This window comes from Eubalaena glacialis, chromosome 4 (genome assembly GCF_028564815.1).
Source record: "Eubalaena glacialis isolate mEubGla1 chromosome 4, mEubGla1.1.hap2.+ XY, whole genome shotgun sequence".
Lineage (NCBI taxonomy): Eukaryota > Metazoa > Chordata > Mammalia > Artiodactyla > Balaenidae > Eubalaena > Eubalaena glacialis.
The window spans coordinates 77744875-77771572 of record NC_083719.1 but is presented as its reverse complement, the minus strand read 5'-3'; the positions used below and the strand labels follow the sequence as shown (position 1 = coordinate 77771572).

Below are 26698 nucleotides of genomic sequence, written 5' to 3'. Positions count from 1 at the left end.
TGTGCAAAAGCTTTTAAGTTTCATTAGGTCCCATTTGTTTATTTTTGTTTTTATTTCCATTTCTCTAGTAGGTGGGTCAAAAAGGATCTTGCTGTGATTTATGTCATAGAGTGTTCTGCCTATGTTTTCCTCTGAGAGTTTTATAGTGTCTGGCCTTACATTTAAGTCTTTAATCCATTTTGAGTTTATTTTTGCCAAGCACAATTCTTGATTTCACCCTTCAAACATACATCTTCCTGAGTGTTCCCCATTTCAGTAAGTGGCAGTACTCATCACCAGTTGACTAGTAACTGACTAGTATTCCTTGATTTATCTCCTCTTTTCTTGACTTAGTTGATCCATCAGCAAGTTCTGTCAGTCTTCAAAAATCTGAAATCTAACCTCATCCATCACCACCACTCCAGTCCCAGCCACCATTATCTCTCTTGAGGACCACTGCCATGGACTTCCATCTAGCCTCCAGGCTTCCACTCTTCCCCCAGTAGTCCATTCTCCGCACAGCAGCCAAAGCGATCGTTTTAAAACACGAAGTGTGTGTGATCATGTATTTTCCAAGTTTGAAGCCTTCTAATGGCTCCCTTTGTTGTAGATGCTGCATTTTACAAATTTCTACTATTTTAAAAATAATACCCATCTTCCAATCCAAGTTTATTTTACTGTTTCTCCTTATACTTTACTAGAGATCATGATCCCAAAGAACAAATCTTCATTTGTATTTATAATCAGATTTGACATGTAAGCTTATTACACAATTATAAAGTCCACATTAAGTGCTCTCTTGGAAAAAAATGATGGGATATTATGCTTCATATGTTGTTACAAGGGCTTGTTCACAGTAACTAACTTTTTAGGTGGTTGTTCAGTTTGGATTTTGCCTTCCATATTCCTTTAAAAAGTTGTATGAAATAGTAACGTTTAAGACAATAATAATTTGTTTTTTAATTTGGCCTGCATCAGATAGCTACAGTTTTCCAGAAACTATCTTTAAAAACAAGGACCGTGTTAAATAAATTAGATTTTTGACTTCTCACTACTGTTTCGAGAATCTCCTTTATATTTCATTCTTTTCTATGCTGTAAAGGCTAGAAAGAAATTATTCTTTATTCCAAATGCTCTTTAATCTGGTTCTTCCAAATCTGCAGAGAAGGAGTTTCTCCGATGTGTAAGGTTGGATTGACTGACAAAGCAAAATACTAGATTTTGTGAAACTTAATGACTCCCTCTCTCTCTCTCCCCCGGGGGGTGGGGGAGCATCTGATAAAAGATTGGGGCAAAGAAGGAGATACCGTTTACTAAGGTATCTTTGGATTACCTCAAAATTTCACATTCATACTATCATTCTAAACATATTACCAGCTTTTGACGAGAGCTGGGTATATTTGATTTCAGGATTAACTGATTTCCTGTGCTACTGTCTGCTTATACTCCATCTTTTTTTTTTTCTTCCTATTCTTTCCCTGCTTAGATTTTATTTTTATTACCGTGGTTAAAATATAATTATTGGATAGTCTTTGGTTTCTCTATCAGGTGATGTTTTAAAGAGCAGAATTAAATGACTTCTTAAATAAAAGAATTATAACCACAGTTCTTTAAATGGTATAGTACCTCTTTTAGGAAAGAAAGATCTATCTTAAATTGTATCCTAGGATAAGTCATAAATACTTTTTACTATTTACTTGCATAAGTGAAAAGAAATTCAAGTGTCTGATATTTTCCTTAAGTTGTAGTGCAAAACCAAAAAAGTGATCCCCAAAGAGCTATTGATTCTTATCAGTTCTTAATTCTGTAGCGTTCAGATATTTCACATTTTATATAACTGTTGTTAAGGAGGAGCAGGAGAGGCTAGCTGTGCAGAGTGCTTAGTTCTTAAAGTGAGACAGGCCAGGGTTTGAGCTCCAGGTCACTTATTAGCTGTGTCACCTTATGTGATTTCACAGGATTTACCTGTGGAATCCTGTGGAAATAATAGTATCTACCCCACAAGGGTGTTCTGAGAATTCCCACAGGTGATAGTAAAAGTGATTACACTGGCCTGACACATTTTAAGCGCTCAGTAAATAGTAACTAGGTGGCTATAATCATTTCCTAAAACAATCTCACTTAAAGCAGTCACCTGACCCATCACCATTTATAGACAGTTTTCTGGTTTTGACACAAAGTTCCAAAATTATATTTGACTTTGGAATTTTTGTTTTTTGCACTATCTTTAAATATCTTTTTTTTTTTAATTAATTAATTTATTTTATTTTTGGCTGCCATGGGTCTTCGCTGCTGCATGTGGGCTTTCTCTAGTTGCGGCGCACAGGCTTCTCATGGCGGTGGCTTCTCTTGTCGAGCATGGGCTCTAGGCGTGTGGCCTTCAGTAGTTGTGGCACGCGGGCTCAGTAGTTGTGGTGCACAGGCTTAGTTGCTCTGTGGCATGTGGGAATCTTCCTGGACCAGGGCTTGAACCCATGTCTCCTGCATTGGCAGGCGGATTCTTAACCACTGTGCCACACTGGGGAAGCCCCTTTTGCACTATCTTTAGCTTGACTTATAATGCAGCTTAGGTACGCAAATAAAATATGAAGTATTTAATAAATACCTATTGGTTAATTTTAAATAATTCAAGAGTTAACTTTAAGTTGAGTCAAAGCTCCATGATGGGTTCAGAAGGGAAGCTGAAGGTATTTCAAGTACATCTCTAACCTTAGAGAATAAAATTAGAAAGATTTCTATAATGTGTTTCTTAGAGAAATCACTCTTTTCTAGAACAGAATGCTATTTCTTATGGTTGTATGTTGACAAAACCAATAGTGGTTGATAGAATAAAAGTAACCATAGGTTTAATTTTGATGGATAAGCACTATGTAAATAATCAAGAGATGGTTATAACAACCTTTATAGGATAAGTAACTCTCTTTTATTTATCCCCAAAGAAACCTGAGCTTTGCTTCTTCCCTCCTGCCTTAAAAGAATCGTGTCAGAAATTAATATTACTCAGCACAATTAAAATTACTTAGTAAAATTACTTAGTAAATTACATATTACTTTTATAGTCCTTATATATTGCAAGGCATAGTCCCTGGAAATAAGTGGACATAGATTTCTTTGGTCATAGAGCAGTTTTTATTGCAGTAGAATTGGCTTATTATAGTGGCAGATATCAAGAACTAAACTTTTGAGCATTTTAGTATTGTCTACACTTTTATTCTAAGCTTAAGAATGCCCTACATTCTCTGAGAAATACAGAGGGTTAATTCAAGGAAATCTAAAATCAGTGAACCAACCAAGAGTTTAACAGAATCTTTTGACTATAAAACATCACCTTGTTGAAGCATTTATCAAAACGGTTTCCCTAGCCAGTTCCAGTCTGCATTGTTTCTTGATGGATGAAGATACTAGATCACTATCTTATTTATAGCTCAAGTACTAGTCAGTTAAACCCTAGAGTTACTTGATTTTCAAAAGAGCTAGTTGGTGCAAATATTTAATTAAAGCTAAAAATCAAAAAGTTGAAGTCCTATTGAAATTCCATTTGTAATGGAACTGTACTTAGTAAGTTAAACATTATTCTAAAACATGCCATATCATATTTGGCCACCTGTAATTACATTATCTTTTAAAACTGGATTGCATTAAAAAATATACAATGAGTTGAGGTTATGTTTGTGCAGTTAAACTTAGGCTAAAAAACATTTAGGTGAAAAACTAACGTGCTTGAGACATTTGCTTAGAGTGGTATTGACTTTTATTTATTTATTTTTTTAAATGTTCAATTTTTTAAAAGATTTATTTATTATTTATTTATTTATTTTATTTATTTATTTTTGGCTGCGTCGGGTCTTAGTTGCAGCATGCAGGATCTTTCGTTGCGGTGCGCGGGATCTTTGCTGTGGCACTTGGGCTTCTCTCTAGTTGTGGCGTGCGGGTTTTCTCTTCTCTACTTGTGGCACGCAGGCTCCAGGCCACATGGGCTCTGTAGTTTGCGGCACGGGCTCTAGTTGAGGTGCGTGAGCTCAGTAGTTGTGGCGCTCGGGCTTACTTGCCCCGCGGCATCTGGGATCTTAGTTCCCTGACCAGGGATCGAACCCACGTCCCCTGCATTGTAAGGTGGATTCTTTACCACTGGACCACCAGAGAAGTCCTGGTATTGACTCTTAGAACTTATTCCGGGTACCTTTCCCATTAACACAGTAGTCAGAAGCATAAAAAGTGGTATAGCATTCTAGCTGTCTCTCTTGTTGCATTTTTTAAAACGTTCAAGAACTGTAGCATAGTACCTAACATCTTCTTGTCTAAAACTGGGATTAAAATCAATAAAGGATTTGAGGTTGTCTTATGTATTTTTCTCTTCTAGGTTGTTAGATATCTTAAAGGAGTTTTTCAGCAACAGTAATCCTAGTTTATCCTGTTTGGATAAGCACCCACAACTACTCCATAGTTGAGGGTTATTTTTTTAATGAAAAATGTTAACACAAATATTTATATATGTTCCTTTACTATACATGGTCCTTACAGGAAAAAAAAACTGTTGTTTTTTTAGTTTTTATTTAATCAGAAACTGAACCTTGGAAATTATAATGATTTTATGAAATTCATTTTCTTTGGAAACAAAATGCCAGAAGAATTGAAGGAGCATTTAAGTGCTTTTCATGTTCAGCCCTAGGAGGTAACCTGTTACAGAGGCAAGATAAGGAAAGGGTACTGTATTTGAAATTCAGAAGTCTGGATTTGAGGTCCAACTCTGCTAACCACTAGCTTGGTGATTCTGAGCAATGAACTTTGCCTGTTGGAGACTCGTTTATCTCCCTCTGAAATGGGGGATGATGATGCCTTTCTACCACCCACGGCTGGTTTTAGAAGGCCTCACTTGAGACTATGGATATAAAAATACTCTGTACATTACAAAACTATGTAAACAAAAACAAGTTATCATTTTTGTTGAGGAATCAAGCAATACAGATAGAACTCTAAGCATATCAGGAGGTTAGGTTCTAAATTCAGGTCATGAGGCAAAAGATTGGATAGAGCCCGCGAGCCACAACTACTGAAGCCCGAGCGCCTAGAGCCTGTGCTCCGCAACAAGTGAAGCCACCGCAATGAGAAGCCTGCGCACCACAATGAAGAGTAGCCCCTGCTCACCGCAACTAGAGAAAGCCCGCGTGCAGCAACGAAGACCCCACGCAGCCAAAAATAAATGAATAAATTTATTGAAAAAAAAAATTACTCTTGAAAATGCCTAAGTTGATGTAAAGCATAGTGGTATTGTTTTGTCTGTACAACCCAGAATAGTAATCTATAAAGTAAATAATGCGTATAGTTGTATACCGCATATATAAAGAGAACATAGCCAAAGTGATTTTATAATATTTTTTTATCATAATGTAGATAAATACTTGTAAGTTAAATATGTGTTAGACTCTTCTGTATCATAACAACTAGGAGTAAGAAAACCTATGAAAAAATACACCCCCAGTGTAGTGGTACCATAGACACAGGCATCTGGAAAAAACAATAGCTAATGGTAGCTAAAGTGGGCATAGTTCAGAGTTAGCAAAATGGTGGCAGCAGTGTTTTGTTTGGTGAGAAAAAGGTTTAACATTTAAAAATTTGAGTCCTTTCTCAGTTGGGCATTCATTCCCCAGGTACTCGCCACTGCCCTGTTGCTTTACACCCAGTCTCTTTCACATTTACCTGCATTGGGTCCTTAAACTCATTGAGTCTTTGATTTCTGATTTATCTAAAACAAGGCCTAGCTGAGGAAATTAATCTTAAGCTTGAATGTTAAGTGATTAGTATGGATTGGCAAAATAGTGTTTGGGAAGGTATGCCAGGTTGAAAGAACAGATAGGAGGTAGAAATAGAGAGGAAATTGTTTATAAAACAAACAGACTGAAAAAGGTTAACACTGCTGAGCCACAGTTGGGAAGTGGAAGATGAAATTGGTTGGTGCTATAGTTGGACCGTCTGCTTTCTATGTGGAGGAGTTTGTTTTGCTTTGATAGAACCCACTGCAGGCTATGTGACATGCTGAGGGTGGTATCTGAGAAAGCTTCTGTTAGCTATTTGAATGAGTAGCCTTTGGAAGGAATTGAAGGAAGGGAGGAAGGCCTTTGTCTAGGTGCTTGGTGATAGGGACCTGAAACAGGCTAGGAGCTTTCAAAGTAGAGACTAAGCTTAATATGAGGGAGTCTGGGGCAGACTGGCCCCAGATGATGATTGAGACCCCTGAGCCACCTTTGCTTCTTTTGTGCGTGTGTGCGTGTGTACGCCTGATATTCAAGCTTTCATCACATTTTATCATTCATTCTCGGGAAGATCTGCTCATTCCACCATCTCCTGTTTGCTCCAGATGAAGCCATACTAATTTAGGCCTTTATCACCAGAGTGTTCCTAAATAAAACATCCCCTGGAGCTGATGTCTAATCCTTTTCCCTAGCCCCAATTGATCTCTCTCTCTCTGTCTTTCTTACACATGACTGAAAGAGCTGCTTTCCCTGAAACACTTCATTCTTTCAGCAACTCACTTTCTTATTCCAAAAATCAGAAGAGCCTCCAATTGTTTATCATGTCAAAGACAAGACTTAAAGGCCATCCCTAAAGGGGTAATGGAAGGGATTAGGATAGGGTTATTTCACAGGGTGATGAACCTTTAGAAATTATGAGGTCTGAAATTTAAATTACTGTCCTATTTATTCTGTAGTGGATAGAAGCTAAAACTGAAGACAAATTTTGAGGTCAAGGAGAGATTAGCCAGGGATCACCAGGTCCAATTCTCATCCTTTATGTTATGTTTCACGTGTGAAAAGACCTGCCATCTTGCCTGCACAGTACCCATTCCTGTCTCCTTGCTTTTTTGCTTAGGGCACTCACTCTCCCTGGAGTTTGTCTTTTCAAAATTGCTACTCAAGAGCCATCTTTTCCATGAGCCTTTTCTCTTTTCTAGTATCTCTTCTAACCCATACTTTTCTCCTTTGTGAGAATCCTTACTGCACCTCCCAGCAGTACTTAGCCTAGTACAATATTTAATCATTTTCAAATGTTCTCCAACTAAAATGCAAACTCTCTGGCATAAAGGAGCAAGTGCCCGTGGATCTACCATAACAGATGTGTGTGGAGCCCAAGATAGTAGAAGAAAAACAGTATGGCAAAACAGGAAGATTGAGTCCTAGATTCTGGTCCCAGCTTAGTTATTAATGGGATGCATGGCCCATTGTGGTTAAGGGTGGGGGGTGGGGCTGGGCACCAACTGGAGTACCTCTGGACCTGGAATTCTGTGATTCTAGCAGTGCGCGATTGCCTAATAGAGTACGGTGAGGGGAGAGGGAGAAGAGGCTGTGTGTTAAACTTAAGGTTGTGAACCTGGAGAACCAACAAGATAGAAGCACCCATGCCAGAAAGTAGGAAAGAGGTGCCAGTTTGGCGAGGGGCGGAGGTGGTTTAGTGTTTGCCAATTTTGCTGTCATTGAGAGTTTCTAATGCAAAATGTCCTAGGCTGTGATAAGTTGCAAGTTGCAGAGAGATGCCAAGTTGAGGAATAGGGAAGAGATTCAGAGTCATCACCAAATAGGCAAGGTGAGCCTCCAAGAGAGACTGGATCTAGAAAGAGGAAAGTGAAAGCCATGATCAAAGAGCTAGGAGGAGTGGTGTCTCCAAGTGACATCCAGTAGAGAAGTGAGCAATTTGAAAATTGAGGAAAGTTAGCATTTGTTTGACCAAGAAGAATTGATGAACTTAATAGAGAAGTTCAAATTCCAGTGGTGAGCTGAAGATAACCTGCCTGCAAGGAGTCAGAGAGGAAAGTGTAACCAGCCTCAGAGGAGATGTTCAGTGTTTGTGATTTGAAGAGAGAGCAGGAGGCAGGGCTGATTGAAATATTCTGAAAGCTAGAACCTGGACCTGTCTTACCTAAATTGTAGTGCCACCTACTTACACACAAAGGGGGCCTCCCCAGGGCTTCTGCAGGCAAGCTACCGTTACTTCAGGTAGAGGTTTAGCTATGGAAGGTAGGTTTGGGTGAGGTTTTCTCCCTCTAAGGAAATTCAAGTTAGCGTTAATCTGTATTTTATATTTTCATAAAAGACTGTGAATTAGAATGAATCACTATGAAAAATTGTTACCTACTTCTCCCACACCAAGAAATAAATTTTGTCACCCAGTAGTGCTTTGATTCTGATAAGTCTAAAGTTAAATCTTTTTATGGTGGTAGAACAATGGTAATAGTATCTATTATGTTTTCTTCAAGAAGATGTTTATCCATTTTTATAAATAATAATAGAATGGTTAATACTACCACTTGATTTTTTATTCAGATGATGTCTTTTAAAGTACTTATCCTTTCCTTATTTCTCTTTAGTTTATTGTAATCATGATTAGTAAACTTTTAAATCTGTAGAGAAGTACCTGGTAGGTAGTAGTTAATGTGCAATGGCTGAGGGAGGGGCACATGGGTGCCTCTGTATTTTTCTTTAAAGTAGAGTTGAGACCAGAAACCACTGCTTTTGTTTTTGTGTATTGGGTTTGGATACAAGGGTATGAAGAATAGTTTACAGGCTGATGTGTTACTATTAAAATGTTACCCAAATCTGATTTCCCCATGAATTTCTGTTAGAAGTTTGGAAAAGTGTTCCAATAGTGGTGAACCAGCCCCATACTGGTGACTTTAGGTACAGGAAATCATGCCTGAGACTATGGTAGATATTTACAGTTTCAGCTTTTGTTCTAAATACACAACTCTATGAGAAAATATAAAAATTATGAACAGGACAAAGCTCATAATAAAACAAAACATTGTTCTAGAAATTATATTCTCCTGGTGAGAATCTTGTGAGAAAATTGGTAACCTGTTTGACCCTCAACTAAAAACTAATCTCTGGTAAAATGTGAGAAAATGGAAACCACAGTTCATTCTCAAATATTTTAATTTTATATTTCTAGCATCCTCTTAAGAGTTTTGCAAAGTTTCTTTGACTATCTGTTGCTTTCCCCTACCTTTTTAAAAAACATATCAAGAAACTAAGCAATAATACTTTTTCATGTAGAATTGAATTAGTACACTAATCATTTTTTGCCAAATCATGTCAGTCATTTTCAAAAACCTGATTAGCTACACTGCCAAAAGATACCTTCGGTTGTGTATTCAGAGAAATGTGAGTAGTGCAGTATCATTTATCAAGGCATCTTAATATAATGACATATAAACCTAAGTATGTAATGAAAAGGTTTTCACAGACTATAGCACTGACCAAGTGCATAGATTTAGAGTTTAATCATTTAGTTCTGTGTCCCAGTAACCAAGGTTGACGTGTTTGTTTCTTATGTTTCTTTTAATAGAATTTAATTCCTTTTCGACCTTCAATTCAGTTCCAAGGGCTCCAAGGGGTGAGTACTCTTACTGTTTTAGCAAGAAAATCTAATCTTACACATTATTATATTTACGTCTTAAAATTTGTTTTCACCTGTGCCTCTTAATATAATGTCACTCATATTTTGTGAACTTTGTGACTAAATGTAAATTTATGACACCTTTAAGACTTGAATTATCTTCTTGATTTAGCTAAGTAATTCAGGTATAGATATTGAGAGTAGTTTTTTTCCAAGTCATAGATAATTGATTTTTTAACCTTTTTATTGAAGCATATCATACATCATAGTATTATGAGATTATATTTTGTTTACCACAATTAAGTAACCATAAAGAATTATTAATTTCAGGCAAGTTACGATTATGTGATTGTTGTTAATATTAACAAACTTTTGCTGTCTATGGACTTAATTTCTGTGATTGTACATACTAGGAAATGAAATGTATATATAGAAAATTGAATTTTTCTAGTACACAGAATAAACAGAGTATTTATTTTATTGCTGGATTTTAAAGTATAATAAATGATAACTCCTAATAAAATGCATCTATGAATTTTGTATTTGTAATAGATGATAAATTTTACAGGAGTAGTGTCAATATTATTTCATAATTATTACTATTTAATATTAATAAAATAAATAGTAGACTCAATCATTCCTTCATTTAAATTAATATGCATTTCTGAATTTGTCTCTATATACTGTCTACAGTATGGAGATTTGGAATATCTGTAAATGGATTTTAGAGCTCTAGAGAAAAGGCAACCTGGGGGGGGAAGATCATATTCCTGTTTATTATAAATCTATACACTTGTGAATTTTTGTTTATGTCACAAAATGCAAAAATTCAATGTGAATAAATACAGTCTTTCTAAACTTTATAACTTGAAAACATTTCAAGAGTCAAGAGATTAATTGTATCATTCAACACCAACTAAGAGTACTTCTAAATCTTGTGGAATGCTAACCTGAAGGAGATGTTTGTGTGTGGATGTCAGAGGTTTGCTTCTACATGATAGCTTTACAATGAAGTCCTTTTTTTCCGACCCCCAGTAACTGAATGTTCATGAATGGGATCCTAATTGGAACAAGCATTCTTCTGAATTTTGTTTCATAGCTTTTTAGATAGTCTCTAGCGCATGCTGATACTATTTTTGAGGTATTAGTGTCAGTTGTTTACTTGAGGCTTCTTGAATTTTCTTACAAATTTTAATAGCATCAACAATATCTGAAGGGATGTTCGAGAGGCAGGCCTGACTTCTTGAGCTCAGCAGGGCTACGCATTTCAGTAAAGGGTTATCTGGGAAGAGAGGGCAGTACCCAGGGGAGAAGAGTAGGGTTTGAGCTGCTTTTCCCTCACTAGCAGCTGACACCTTGTTTGGTGTCTGCTTCTTCCCTCTTCCCTTAATTCTTTCATTCTCCCAGTTGGGACCTGGAGGCCAGGGAAATGCAAGTGAGAGACATTTTCTTAGGAGGCACTAGGTTAGACTGAATAATGAGGAACCAATATGTGCAGGCTTCCAAGCTCTTGATTCAGAAACATGTAGCTTTTAGCAGTCTTAGAAGGAATATGGTTTTCTGTAGCATACCAGTTACTCCCCAGGCCCTAGGTACCTTTACAAAGCAGGCAGTTTCTGTTTGAAACCTTGGACCTCCCTTTCTGAAATCTCCTGCGTACCTCCCCCAAACTTTCCTATCTCTGTGTCCAAGCTTCCCCAGTTTATCTTTGCAAGCTCCATTCTCTCTTCCTACTCTATTCTTTGTCTGAGTATAGTTCACTGATAAAAGTAATTTAGATATAAATGACTGATAGGTTTAAATCTTAATGGGTGTTTGAACTTTAACAGATAAGCTTTTTAACCAAATGAATGGTTATTGGAGTTGGGAGAGTATGAGTGTAGGGAGAGGAGGGGGTGCTGCAGAATGAGAGCTATAGGATACTTGGCCCTACCTTGCTTATTCTGGATTCTGTCTTCTCCATCCCCTCACCCCCCACCGCAGTCCCCTTTTTATTATTCTAACTGGGAACAAAATATATGGACTCAGCATTGTTTCAGAGCCTGCAGCTGCATTCCATCCACCCCTCCCCCCCTTCTCTTTGCAGCGCTCTCACCAGCCCTTTGGGACTTAGTAAAAACAAAGAGTCATTACTGGGGAGAGAGTGGGTTGGCACAGCCCACAGGGAATACACAGAGCCACAAATGTGAGGGTCTTCTGTACAGTGTTCCTCTGTTTTTCTTGAGAGCCACGATAATTTAACATTGCCGGTGCTGATTGCTTTAAAAACTATCTGAAGAAGTATACTTACAGAGGTTTCCTACGTGGAAAATGTTTAGGACTTTAAATTGGAAGGTTTTAATTTAGATTTCCCACAAAAGAGTTTTTCTCAATGAGAAATTTTAGTTGTCTTTTAATATAGTGTTTCAGACACTTCGAAACTTTCTCTAGAAAGAATGTGGCAAGTCTAACAAATTTACAGGCTTTACATCAAATGTGATTGAAAATATACATTAACTATCATGATAGTGTCCTATATAGACATATTTGAAATACAACTGAAATATTGTTAAAATATCATTTAAAAAGTGAACATTTAGTGTTAAGATTATTTCCTCTTTCCCTGATGCTAAGCACTGCATGTTTATGCTGTTCCTTGTTACTAATTATAGGATTTTTTCCCCTCTGTAGTGTCTTTAGAAGGTCAGAATTTGGGTCTTGGCAGGTTAACTTTTAAGCATATTTACTTTTGTGCCTTAACACGTTCTCTTTTTTTTTAAATAAATTCATTTATTTTATTTATTTATTATTTTTGGCTGCGTTGGGTCTTCGTTGCTGTGCGCGGGCTTTCTCTAGTTGCGGCGAGCGGGGCCTACTCTTTGTTGCGGTGCGCGGGCTTCTCATTGCAGTGGCTTCTCTTGTTGTGGAGCACGGGCTCTGTAGTTGTGGCGCATAGGTTTAGTTGCTCCACGGCATGTGGGATCTTCCTGTAACAGGGCTCGAACCCTTGTCCCCTGCATTGGCAGGCGGATCCTTAACCACTGCACCACCAGGGAAGCCCTGAACATGTTCTCTTAAATTGAAGTTTTCTTCTAAAAAAAAATGCAGACTGGACCATTAAACGAAGTATAGCAATATGCTCTTAAAGAGTGAAAATTCTGAGAATCATTGATTACCTGGATTTTTATCATCACAGTTGGGCAGCAGCTTTTATAGCATAAAAAATGAAAATTTGTCTTTCACACTTCATCTCACCCTTTTCCCTTAGTGGAAAAGGGTAGTCAGGAAACTGAATGGTCATTGAAGGCATTTTATGGATTCTGAAAAGATGAGGAAATATCTATAGGAACAGTTAATTGTGTTTTCAAAACTCGTAAATATCAGGAGCTGAATAAATCAGCCAAAATTACCTTGTTGATTTTTAAGAGTATGGCTCAACCAATTATCCTTGCAGTTCTAATACATACCTAGGATACTCATAACTAAAGGTTTACTAGGATTGTACATTTTTATAGACCATTCTAATTGAATAGAAAAGGTAGCTGGTAAGATTCACATGGCTACAGTATTGAGGTGTTCAAGTTATAACATTCAGAGGTGTGTAATGGTATAATGCACATGGTTTCCAAAAGCTGCATCTTTATTGTTGAGCAAGCTTTATCCAAATCAGGTTAGTTCTGTCTCATATTTTAACTGGATACTGCAAATGTGGCAGGGGAAAATTTTCCAAAAATGTGTGTTTCAGTAAAGTTTTAAAAACTAATTACTCTTTATTTTTATGTTTGTTGAAAGTTTCTTATCTAAAGACACACAGCTGATGGAGACACAGCTGTAACTACTGTCTAGGTCTTCACTCTGCCAGGGAAAATTCTCCCCACTATACCAAATAGCTGTAAAAGGAGAGGTACTGGAAGTAAGTTAACTCAGTATTTTCAAGTAATGGCAGTTGTTACTGATGCAGTTATCTACTAACATAATTATTCAGTAAACTATAAACAGGTGCCTAATCAGTGGGTGTGCTAATAGCTTTATTGTTCTGTTTGTTTCTTATTTATTGCACAAACATTCTTTTAGCCCTTACTGGTGCCAAGTACTTTGCTAAGTGCTTTGTGTGCAAAGATACAGGGATGGGTAAGAAATGGGGTGTGCCCTCAGGGAACTCAGAATCTGACAAACATATATAGACTAATACTCAGGAAAGAATTAATAATGTAGGACTTATCCAGAACCCTTCTTTCAGAACTTCTATAGGTACAGGGGACTCTCCGGAACAAGGCTTATGTATTTCTGATTGGTATGAATCAGGGTTTTAAACAAAGGTTTTGGTAGATGCAAAATATCATATCCTGGAAATAGGTATGTAAAATTCCAGAAGGTCTATTAAAATCTATGTACACACTCATACACAAAAAGGTAGATCTGTGGTATGTTTATAATTCAGATAAAATCTGAAATGGCAACGTTTTCAACAGCAAATAATGGCCACATCTGCTGGCCTGTGGCAGCCTTGCAGAGTGGACTTGCCTGTGGCATCAGGGACTCATGTGCAGGGAATGATTGTCCCAGGGCAGTGAGAAATAATGTTAACTTTGTCACAGTAAATAGGATTCCAGACCTCAGTATTAACTCAGTATTTGTTATGAGAATGTTGTTCCAAAATTCTAATTTAATTGCTTACTTCAGACTCAGCAATCCCAGAGGCTTTAAAAAATAGAAGTTCCCTTTGCATATGTAATTTAGAAATTAACCTTAAGATGAGGACAGAAAATATTGTCTATAAGTACCATGTCATGTCTCCTGTGAAATACTGAGTAACACACACTTTTCTAAGAATGAGCAAGGAACAGCCAGTCAAACAGCTTTTAAATGTACGCCTTCCAAAAAGGCACGCTGACCTTCTGAAGATGAAATCAGCATTCAACTGCTAACTTTAAAGGCTTGAATAGTGTTAAAATTTTTGCAGTAGAGCCATTAACTCTAAAGAACAGAGTTGGATTTTCTTTTTTTTTTTTTTCTTAACTTCCAAACTTAGCAAAGCATTCAGAAATATTTTGTTAATTATTTATTTTCCTTTTGGGGGGCTGGAGAGAAGATTGGGTTTGAAAAACTAAATTATAAAATATTTGAAATTAGTAGCCAATTTCAACCCACCTGAAAATACTTCCCACAGACTACCCTTCTCTAATCTACTTGATACTCGGGAAGCAAAGATAACTATCTGCTTGAAACAGCAGCAGAGATAAAAATAAATCCCCAGCACTGTCATTCCTTCTTAGATGATATGCCTGCACTCTGCTTTCCCCTGCTGTTTTTGGTTTGGCTAGTCCACTGGTTTTGCCAACGGTTGTGTTTAGTCAGTCTGCTCAAAGGTTGCTGACTAACAGCTACCTTTATACACTCAGCTCTGAATGTAATTAATACTACAAAGGTGTTAAAATTAAATCCTTTTATGGCAGTTCTGTTTTAATTTTTTTAATATTACAGTGGTTAACATGTGTAGATAACATATTTGCATTGAATTATAACCCATTAACCACATGTTAATTTACTAAGGTATTAATATAATAGTAAATTACCCAATTTGAAAGAAATATTTAACTTTGATATATATCAAAGATTATATAATTTTTTATGTATATAGTATAATATACTGTGTGTGTGTGTGTATGTGTATATATATATGTATATATATGTAAAATGTCATATTTGGCCAGTGGTATGGGCTGACATTCTGGAAACTCCTATTATCTCAAACAATAACTGAATAATAGTTTGAAGCTATTGACCAACTTCTCTATTTTATGTTGCCACCCACCTCTGCTCTCCTTTTCTTTCTGGATAAGAATTACCTGTGGGGTTTCTAAATAAAAAAGAGTAGAGAGCTAAGTTCACAAATCATGGCCAGGTACCACTACAGACACCAGTGACGTAAAGGAGACGTGCAGAATGGTGAGGGTGGGAGGGTGACTTTGACTGTATGGTTGTGTTGCCTGAGGAAGCTATCTCAGCGTACGCCACACAGGCTCCAGTGTGGGCCACAGCAGGACAAGCCTCCCAAAACACGATCATAAAGGAGTTGAAGACTAAATCATCCTGCTCTGTCCTTCACCAAACTGCAGTCACTTTGGAAAGCAGCCATTGGAACTATGATTTAAATCTGAATTTGCTACAAATACCATTAACTGCATTCTTAGCGGTCAGTTAAGCTTACTATCTTCATTCAACAAGCATTTGTGAATATTTGCACTGTACCAAGCACCACGGTAGACAGTGTTTGGACAAAGGTAAATAGGACCTTGAAATGCCAGCTCTTGTTCCTGACACCATCTGTTTGTCAATAAAATCTGCCGCTGATGGCTTTGCCTTTTTGTTTCCCACCAAAAACTGAAACTTGTGAAATTCAGTTGTCTATGTTACAGACATCGTCACTTAACAGCACTCACTTATTTAAGCTTGGAAAATAATAATCTTTAACCATTTTATAACACCTATGGTTCTTATAGCTAACCCACCCCTAAATTTGAGCCACAAGCAGTATGTAAATATCTTTTGACCTCTTACTATATGCAAGGCCTTATCCTTATAAGAGCTTTATTAAAGAGCTTATAAGAGCTCTATTAAAAAGAAAAGTCAAAATTTAAAGCAGGAAAAACAATTTAGCAGAATATGTCCAAGCCCCAGATCTTATTTCAAACAATATTTAACACAACAACAACAAAATTACTATATGTTGTTGATTCCAAGGCTTGTTTTCTTTTTAACATTTAACGTCTTTGGAATTAGAATGTATCTCAGTATCAACAGCATCTTAGTACTGTGTCATAGTTTGTCAGCATTTTATATTATGCAATGGTACATAGCCATACAGTTGCTGGCACCTAAACTACAGCAATGCAGTGGAAGTATTTAGAGAGTTCCTATATTCTGCAATAAGATTTTATCTAACTAGAATCTTTTCAAAAGTTTTCTTTCCTGACCCCACCCTTGACTAGTTTGCTTGTTAGCTCCATGTGTTAGATAATCTGGAGAATTTATAGGGAAGGTAAATTTTTATAACTACTCTTGTGATTTAAACTGGAAGGAACAAGAGTATGAAATTAAAATGTTCTCAAATTTGTTTTTAGGCTAAAAACCTTTACTTATAAAAGTAATTTGTTTGGAAAACAAGTTTAGAAGAAAAGAGTTTTACTGAGTTAAAGACTTAAAAAGTTCATAGACATGCTTTGAGGCTAATGAATTTGCCCTTATCAGGCTGGGAATTTTCAAATCTCACTAACTAGTCTTACACTTTGTACTGTATTTACCATAAATGCACAGTCATCTATTATTTTGCTTATAGATTCCAACTTTTTTCAATAGTTATAACTAAAATTTATTGAATATTTATTACATGCTAAGAATCCTATACTAAGCACTTTATATATATTATTCTCATTTAATCCTCACAGGGATGTCATGAAGCAGATATTCCCATTCTGCTAGTGTGCTAACTATGGCTCTGAAGTTAAACCACTTGTAAAAGCTCACACAATTAGTGACTAAAGGAGCCGGCACACAAACCTAGGCATCTAGTTCCAGAGCCTGTTTTCATCACTACACTGATTTACCTGCCTGTAATAAATGTTCAATGAGCATTTTATTCTCACATTCATATGAACATTTGTTGAGTATCTCCCCAGCTAGCAAGAGGAAGCAGGACGGTCAAGGAGGTCTCAGAGAGGTGGTAAGCACGTGTGGCAAAAGTTGCCACCTTCTTAAGGAGCTTGAATTTCACCTTGGAGATCAGTGCTTCTTATCTATAAAGTCTCCCTGGGGGTCTATGATGAGGTCTGGAAGTCTGGCTTTTAAAATTTTTCCCCCTAGATTTCATTCTAATAGCTAGGTTCACTATAATTAAGAATATGATAAGAATATGCACATATGTAGGTATATACACATTCTCTTCTCAGGAGAAGGTTCATAATTTTCATCATTTTCTGAAGGGGACCACTGACTACAGTAGATGCTTTCAAACACATTTAGTAACAAGTCACAGTAAGAAAAAACATTTTACATTGTGACCCTTTACAGATATCAGTGTACACATTCACACAGCTAAAATAAAAGTTTCACAGCACATTATTTATCCTTTACTAGTATACTCTGACATTTTCTATTTCAATTTAAAAGAATCCTGATCACAATCCACTAAAATAGTGTCATAACCTTCCAATGGGTCACAGTCTGTGGTTTAAAAAACACTACAGAAGATGGTCATCTTCTTTTTTTAATTTTAGAAATTTTAGCCAGGGAGTCATGTGATCAGATTTGCATTTTAATGTGTTTATCCAGTAGCTACCTTAACTTTGTTATTCCTTCTGCATGGGGAGAAAGGAAAGAGAGGAGTTGAGGATGGCGCCGTATTTATGATGAGCATTTGGTTGGATGGTGAGGCCATTATTCAAGATCTAAAATAGATGAAAGAACAGACTGAGGCAGAACTCATGGGGTGTTTAGTTTGGGACATGATGTCCATGAGGTGTTCAGATAATAACTCCATACCTTGTTCTATCAAGATGGAGCTGTCCAGGAGACATTGGTATTGGGGGATTTGGAACAAAAGGATTTTCAAGAAACTGCTCCAAAGGACATTTTATAGTATTTAATTATACTTGGCAGTCCAGTAGTGAGAAGAAAAAAAGTGTATTTATAGTGGAATTCTGTTATAAAGCTCTATTTAAAGACTTATTTTTTTTTCAATTGTTAAGAATACTGGTTTAGTTGTGAATACTTATGAGTGTTGATACTTTTAATTCTTAACATTTAGGGGATTTGAAGCCCTTTTTGCCAAATTTTGTTCACACTAGTTAAGAACAATGGCAAGCTAATAGAGATAAACAGTGGCATATTGATTTCGTGGAAGAGTACACAACAGTGAAAAGCAGTGACTTAGAGCTCTGTGCAGTATGGCAGTGAAAACTCTAAGTGGGTAGAAGACTACATATGTATGGTATGACACCATTTTTATAAAGTTTAATAACAGGTAAAGTCAAACAATATATTGTGTGGGTACACACGTGATAAAATTATTAAAAACAATAAAGGAATGATAATCACAAAAATTAGAATAGTTGTTATCTCTGGTAGAGAAAGGCAGGCAGAAGGGATAGGAGAGGAGCAATGGGTAGATATATTATTGCTAATGTTTTCTTAAGTTGGACAGTGAATTCACAGGTGTTCACTATGTCGTCAAGCTTCATAACAAGCTGTATTGATTTTGTAGAAACAAATGTTACATAAAGTTCTCATTATCATTAACTTTAAATATAATAATATAAATATATATACTTGTATATTTATAATCTGTCATCTTCCTGGATTAAATGAGAAAAACCAGAACATATTTCAATAGATGTCAAAGTGGCATTTGATAAAAATTCAATATTAAATCTGGATTAAAACTTAAGTAGGGAATAGAAAGAAGAATTCTTTCTTAACATGATGAAAATTATCTTTATCAATCTAATAGCCAGTTAGCGTACTTAGTGATTAGACAACAGAAATATCCTTTTTTTTTTAAAATTTTTATTTATTTATTTGTTTTTATTTTTGGCTGTGTTGGGTCTTCGTTGCTGCTCATGGGCTTTCTCTAGTTGAGGCAAGCGGGGGCTACTCTTTTTTGCGGTGCGCAGACTTCTCATTGTCGTGGCTTCTCTTGTTGCAGAGCGCGTGCTCTAGAGCACAGGCTCAGTAGTTGTGGCACACGGGCTTAGCTGATCCGCGGCATGTGGGATCTTCCTGGGCCAGGGATCGAACCTGGGTCCCCTGCACTGGCAGGCGGATTCTTAACCACTGTGCCACCAGGGAAGCCCAGAAATATCCTTTTTAATGTTAGCAATAAAATACACATGGCCACTCTCATCTCTGTAGTTTAATATTGTTTGGAGAATGCTCATTAATGTAATGAAAAAGAAAATTAACTAAAAGCTATGGATAATAGATAAGTGGGGGCAAATTTGCCAGTATCTGCAGATAAACCAAGTGAAAAACTATAAAAACTTACAGGATTTCCTTCAGTGAGGTGGTCAGTTCAGAAATAACTGTTTAAAAACAACTGGCTTAATAGTGGTAGGGTGGAGTGGAGAGGAGTTTCTTTTAAAATGGGAGAAATAGCAGAACATTTATAAACTGATGGGAGTCATCCAGTAGAAAGCAAAAGTTGATATGAGAAAGAGCAAGACTTGCTGGAGCAATGTCCTCGAGTAGGTTGGAGAGATGGGGTCTAGATGCTCAGAGGAGAGATTGGCTTTAGATAGGAGCAAAGAAAGTTCTTGTATGGTAGCTAGTGGGAAGGTATGTATATGGGTGCAGATTTTGAAATTCTTATTGTTTGTTAAACCATTTCTTTAGCCGTATCTCAAACCTAAAGTGAAAACACCTAGGCCAAAGTCTTATCTTAGAGCTTAGCAAAGTGGCACACAGAAAGTGCCCAATAAGTGATAAATATAATTTTAAAAAATTACTGGCCTCCCTAAGCACTAGCAATTAGGAGTTTCAGTGTAAAAATGATCTCATCTATGGTAGCAACAAAAAATTATAAAATGCCAAATATTAAGTGTAGTCAAGTTACTCTGTCTAAAGAGCTGTAATACTTTCCTGATGAGTATAAGAGAATATATAAGTGGTAAGTGGCAAGACTGTCCATGGATTTAGGTTGGAAACTTTTGAAGTTGTCATTTCTTCTTCCTAATTAATAATAAGATATCATATATACCATTATACTAATTTAAAAAATAAATACACAAACACAAATAGAAATCTGCAAAAGAAAATGAAATGCTATACACCAGAATGTCATTGCTTTACTAATTACCCTACTAATGAGATAGATTTGTTTATCTATATTTTCTAATTGTTCTATAAACATAAAAGAAATGTTTTGAGATGCCAAGTTTAAATATGTCAAGAATCTAGGAGAAAGGCTGAATATTCAAGGTTTAAAAACAGGTTGACAAGAAAAAGAGAAAGCAGGTCTCGAAGTTATCTATACCTAGACACCAGCTAAATATCTTTCTAGTCAGTTACTTAATGAGTTGCTTTGTCATCTATCAGTGGAGAAAGAAAGTTTTCTCCCATCTGTGATCTTTCTCCCCAGCGGAAGGAAGGTAAAGGCAGAGTTGCTGGTGTTGTCAAGAACATGGGAGAAGAGGCCACTTTCCCTTCTGAGTTAACAGTTGACATTTTGGAACAGTGGTCTTGTGAAGTGTCCTGGGAATGGGTCCAGTCTAGAAAGAATAGATTATGGGAATGAATAGTAGTCGTCAGTTGAATTTAAAAAAATAAGATTCCTAGGGAGCTTCAGGCAATAAAACTCAGAATGCAATAGAGAACTGATTAAAGATAGCTAAATTGGGCTCACAGTGTTAGAGGGTTGGTACTTAATTAAGCAGCCATAGGAAAAGGGCAGTCTTTTATAGAACTTAAAAAGTTGAGAGTATCTAATAATCACTCAATAAGTTATATTGGGGATATCTTATTTTAGAGTGAGAATGTAAGGCATAGCCGTATTTATGAATATAGTAATACTCTACTAATCAATACTAAGAAATTCTTTCTTAATACTAATCTGAATGCATTTTAGTTTTCTCTTAATCTCGTTGTATTAGTAATTCATTAAAGTCAGTTTTCACAGATTAGGAAGGAAGGACAGGAACTTGAGGTGTTCCATTTCCACTGAACAGTAAGATGATGCTGACATATTTCCACAGCTGTTTAAACGTTTTGTATTTGGCTGTAAAGAAAAACTTTCTACTAAGGATGCTTGGTGTTTCGTTTTACTTTCTCAGGAAGATAGTGTTCTGTTCCTTCCTTAGAGAACTTGAAAAGTAAGATAATTGTGAATCCAGGATTAATTTTGGGTAAAGTCTTAAACGTCACAATTTCAGAATCCGTAAAAAATATATATATTTATGTATATAACTTTTTTCAAAAATATTTAAGGCGATTGAGTCATGAGGAGCCAAATGTCTCATGAAACCTAGTGATATGGTTATCTTTTTTAAGGGACAATGCAATGAATTATTGCCAAGAGGATAAAATGTTTTGCTACCTTGTATAATTTCATTGTTCTAGAGGGACCCATGTTGTCTGCCTCCTAGCAGAATCAAATAACTATGTAGAAGATAATCAACAGTTTTATGATATAAATTATTAAAATACAGTAATTACTTTAGTTGTTCATATGTAAAATATCTTCACCCTTTCTTTACCAACATGTCTCTTTCTCTGTTTGAAGGGGATGGGTTTTCTGGCTTTGCCAATGGCCCAGGCATACCATCCTTAAAAATGAATCATTTTTGTCCTGTATTTCTTACAATAATAAATCAATTGATCTAAGAGACTTCACAGGCCCTCTTATTTACATCAGAACTGCTAAGTCTCTTAGAAATGAGAATTGCATTTTCTAATTTAGTTCTTGATCTACTGTGCATATCAATGTAAAATCAGAAATAGTTAAACTTCTTGAAGGCTTGAAGGAAATCAACAAGTGAATTTGACGTATGAAAACTGAAAAGAAATAAATTTTCTATTGAAATGGACCCTACCTTAGGAACATATTTTCAGGGTAGATGTTTGGAAAGAGATCTATAAAAATTAGAATACTATAGGTTTTTATTCATTTTTCAAAACTATCTATAGCTTTGACACACAAAAAAACCCCACAAACTTTAAAATATTGTTTGCATTTATGAAGAGTGAATAAAGTCACAAAGTTGTGGCTCCATAAGGACTCTTAATTCTATTTTGTTTCTTTGTTGTGCTGTAGCTACTGAAGGCAGCATTTTTTTTAACGGATGGGACACTTGGGAAGCAAGGAGTGTTTGCTACCCTTCTAGAGTAGCAGCAGGCATCTGTAATTTTTCAGCCTTCCATGGACACCTGTTGTGGCTGATTCATTCTTGTACCTTATCTCTGTGTATGTTGAGTTTGGAACAATTAGAAATATTGCTAGTCTTTTGGATTGTTTGTTTTCCCAGATAGCTTCTTTGACTTTTATTTAAGCTAATACGTAAGTTTTGACCTTGAAGGTTTCTAGCCCCTTACTTTTGTAAATACCAAGAATTCAGAATAAGTATATTATCAACTTTTGATTATCCACAGGGCGCTTATCAGTCCATTACCATTTTTAAATTACTTTAAAAATCAAATACATCATTATTTGCTGAGGAATAGATCATTATTTGCATCATTATTTGCATCATTATTTGCAAGCACTTTAGATGAGTTATCTCTTTAAACTCCAACAATCATATAGGGTGAATAATATCATTATCCACATTTTACTGATGAGGAAACTGAGAATTAATGAGGTTAAGTTGTTTGCCCAAGGTAACAGGTGGTAGATTCCAGAGCCAGCATTGGAAACTGGGCAGGGTTGCTCCAGAGCCTGTAATCTAGAATACTAGATGTGGTCTGATTGCCCTGTTCCCTTGTCATCTGTGTGTAAAAGAGAAGTTCTCACTTTTTTCTTCTCAAACCATTGAGGTATACCCAACTTAGAACTGGAAATACAAAGGGATCCAATAGTAAAGAAAGCATTTTAAAAAGGAAGGGGAGGGCTTCCCTGGTGGCGCAGTGGTTGAGAATCCGCCTGCCAATGCAGGGGACACGGGTTCAATCCCTGGTCCCGGAAGATCCCACATGCCGCAGAACAGCTAAGCCCATGCACCACAACTACCAAGCCTGCTCTCTAGAGCCCATGAGCCACAACTACTGAAGCCTGCGTGCCTGCAGCCTGTGCCGTACAACAAGAGAAGCCACCGCAATGAGAAGCCCGCGCACCACAACGAAGATCTAACGCAGCCAAAAATAAATAAATAAAACAAATAATTTTTTTTTGTTAAAAAAAATAAAATAAAAAGGAAAGGGAATAAGGCAGAAGGACACCATTTCCTATCTTTGGTATCCTTCAAATATTTGGCACTAATTCCCATCAAGAAATGGCACATAAGACTTCATATTTATACACATTCTTTTGTAATTGTCATTTAAGATGTGACTAAAATGTAATTAATAAAATGATATCCCCTGACTATCGTACATGTTGTTGCTGTTTCTCTTTCCTTAACATGCAGCCATAGTTTTGTGTCTTTGGTCCCCAGAGCCCGGGTTCTGTGATGTTACCACAGTGGCTGCCTCAGCAGTCCCAGTCCCAGTCCGCTCAACCAGAGCGACTCTGACTCTATTTGTAATACATGGTGGGTTTCCCCATAAGATTTACTTTGAAAAAAGCATTCTGTAGCTTAAAAAAAGTTTTTTAATATGTTGATGTTGAAAACAGAAAATTAAGAATTGAATTTATTTCCAAATCTATATGGAAATATTCTTCAGACTTAAATACAATTTATGTTATTGAACTTATAAGTTTTCATGGCAACATTGATTGAGTTGGAATGAAACCATGTGTTTTGCAAAATCTAAGGCCTGGGCCACTTTTACCAATTTATGTTAATCTTGAGCGTTCACATCTGTCAAGTACCAGCCTTCCTCCCTAGGTTTAAACAATCATTGCTGACTGCCATACCTGACTTCTAGTCCACCCACGTTTCACCAGCAGTTCCTCCTGGCATATTACAGAAAGCTCTTCTCAAGACTCCAGTAGAACAAGGAGAGAAGATTAGCAATGAATTTGGAAATTGACATTCATACTTAAGATTTTTTTTTTCCTTGTAGAATTCAGGTTTGGGCTTTGTTTCTGAGAAACAAACCATTTTTTTAAACAAAATTCTGCTTCCTACTTGACCAGGAGAATTGCTAAGTTTAGAATTATTTAGTGTGGTTTCTCTAAGTCCTTTAAAATGCAAAGTGGTTTTAAAGACGCTGGATCATATTTTCAATGGAATTTGGTAAGGCCAGAGTATTCTGTGAGTATTTTTATAAAGATGAAGATACTTTTAAAAAAAGAAAAATGTATAATATATAATAAATTTAAGTTCCACAAACCAGACAACCACTTGACCTAGGTTTGTGGGCTAAACATAGCACAAGGAGGTAAAAAACTTTTTCATCCTGATGTTTGTACCACACAGTGCATGCTGTTTGGGATTTTTTTTTTTTTTTTCCTCCTTTCATTTTGCTATTTATTTTGCCTGCTCTGCAGAGCCCTGGTTTTCCTCTGATCTATTTCAGTTATATCTCTAATTTTTTAGTAGTCCTGGCGTAAGTCTTCTTCAGAGTGAGTTTAATCTAGTCCCAAGTTTCTTCAGATGAATCCAACAAATATTTATTAGGTATCTGTCATGTTCCAGATATGTATGAAAGTAAGACCATGGTCCTTGCCTCCAAAGAACCAAAGAACTCATAGTCTAGTGGGGAGGAAGACACAAACAAGTACTTAGCATGCAGTAGAAGTGAGCCCAAGGGGCTGTGGGGACAGAAAAGGGAACCCATCTCACTGGGGAAGGGAAAGGCTCCTGAACTGAGTGTTAAACAAAGGATAAGCTAGTGCAAGCCAAGACAAGAAGTGGAGACATCAAATACAAGGTGGAGAGTGAGGCCCAAGTCTATTGGGAAGGAACCACATGTGTCCTATGAAATCTGAACAAACTTCTCAGATTCTCTTGGTGGCTCTCTCACTTTTCTTCTAAAAGCTACTTTGGCACTTAGCTCAATTTTGCAGTCATTTTTAAATACAAATTTTCTGTTCTCTCACACTCCATAGTCTGTATACCTTTTCCCTGTTCTCTAGTATCTGCTATTTGCATCTTTCCCCTGCCACTAACTGTCATCCCCCCCTTTCTCCTGGAAATACCGAGCTACCAGCCAACTACACCTAGCCACCTGGGCCCTTCTAAGTAATTTTTGGCCGTGAAATTACAAAATGAGTCATAACAAAACTCATTTTGAAGCCCCTTTTTAGCTGGTGAAACCAGCATTGGTCAATTGTATTTTAGTGCACTTAGCTAATATGGATTCAGTTACATTAAGGTACTCATCATATCCAAGAATAAATATACACACACATACATACACACATGAGTATATGTACACATACATGTATATATAGGGGCACACACACACTCAAGCAACTCCACTCTTCCAGGGGAAAATGCCTTGGTATCATCCTTGATTTCTCTCTTTCTTTCATTCCTCACAGTCAGTATGTCTAGGAATCCTGCTGCCTCTGCGTGCAAAATATATCCTGATTCCTCCACTTCTCCCCATCTCCTGTTGGAAGCCCTCATCATCTCGCTCCTGAATTTCTGTACATATGTGCCACAATGGCAGGGATCTTTGTGGTTTTATTCATTAATGTGTCACAGAAACCTAGAATAGTGCCCGACACAGCAGGCAGTCAGTTAGTATTTGTGGAATAAATGAATTAAATGAACAAATTAATCAATCAATGTCACCTTACTGGATATACCAACATTTAGAAGGTTGGTTTCATATTAAAGAGAACCATATTAAGAAAGCCAGAAATTACTCAAGGCAGTTTTTTTCAGTTTCAGTTATATAGCAACTTGGGTATATTTGACTTTTAAAAATTAGCACTTTACTCCTGTAGGTGGTATTGCTTACTTGTAACCAATTAAAATTAGTTTTGAAATGTTGCCATCAATGATGTTATCCCCAAAACAGCCATAAATATAAAAGAATACATTAGGGATGAGAATGCAGTTCAAAGGAATGAGTTTTCTGATAAGACTATATCCTATGGAAGTAACAGAACCAAGAAGTCTCGTTGCTGGCCTACTGTACCCTTTCATCGAGAATTTTTTAAGAAGTTCTATTACTGGATTTAAGGAGCTACATGAAGCTTAATAGAAAAAGCTATACTACTTTACTTTTTTCCTTAATACTATACGTCTTGCCAAAGAGGAAGAATGCAAGGAAATAAATGGACTAACTTTGTCCTGAATTATTCATATTAATTGGTACATGGCCTGCGTTTTTTGGATAACTGCCAATATTTCCCTTTGTGCAGATAAATTTAGCATTTTGCACTACTCTCAGTAAAGCCTCTATCATGTGGAAATTTCAGATGTTTATGATATGTGTGGGATCTTCTCCACTCCCTGTCATTCCTTGTCAATAGGAATATTTTTATCTCTTACTGATTTCTCTAATACTTAAACTTGATCAATTGCCAGTGAAAGATACCCTCCCCTCCCCTCCCTAGTCCCCCACCTCCACCGCAGCATTGGTTTCTACATCTGGACTGATCCGAGAGGGTTTTTTTTCCTTCCCTAAACCCGTAATGTTAGGCCTAAAGTCATAACCGCAGCTCTAGTTTGAAAAATAGGACTTGTGGCTTTCAGGTTGAAATTTCTATTTTCTGTTCTGATTCTAGGTTTATTCTGTCCCTAAACTC

At 36.6% G+C, this 26698-nt stretch overlaps 1 protein-coding gene across 1 annotated transcript in view; it reads left to right on the top strand.

Annotated features, from left to right (window-relative positions):
• Nucleotides 1-26698, top strand: part of ELL2 (elongation factor for RNA polymerase II 2) — a 70426-nt gene that overhangs the window by 10081 nt on the left and 33647 nt on the right. The window contains exon 2 of the mRNA XM_061189463.1: nucleotides 9316-9363. Coding sequence (XP_061045446.1) covers nucleotides 9316-9363 — 48 coding nt within the window. The remainder of the gene's footprint in view (nucleotides 1-9315; nucleotides 9364-26698) is intronic.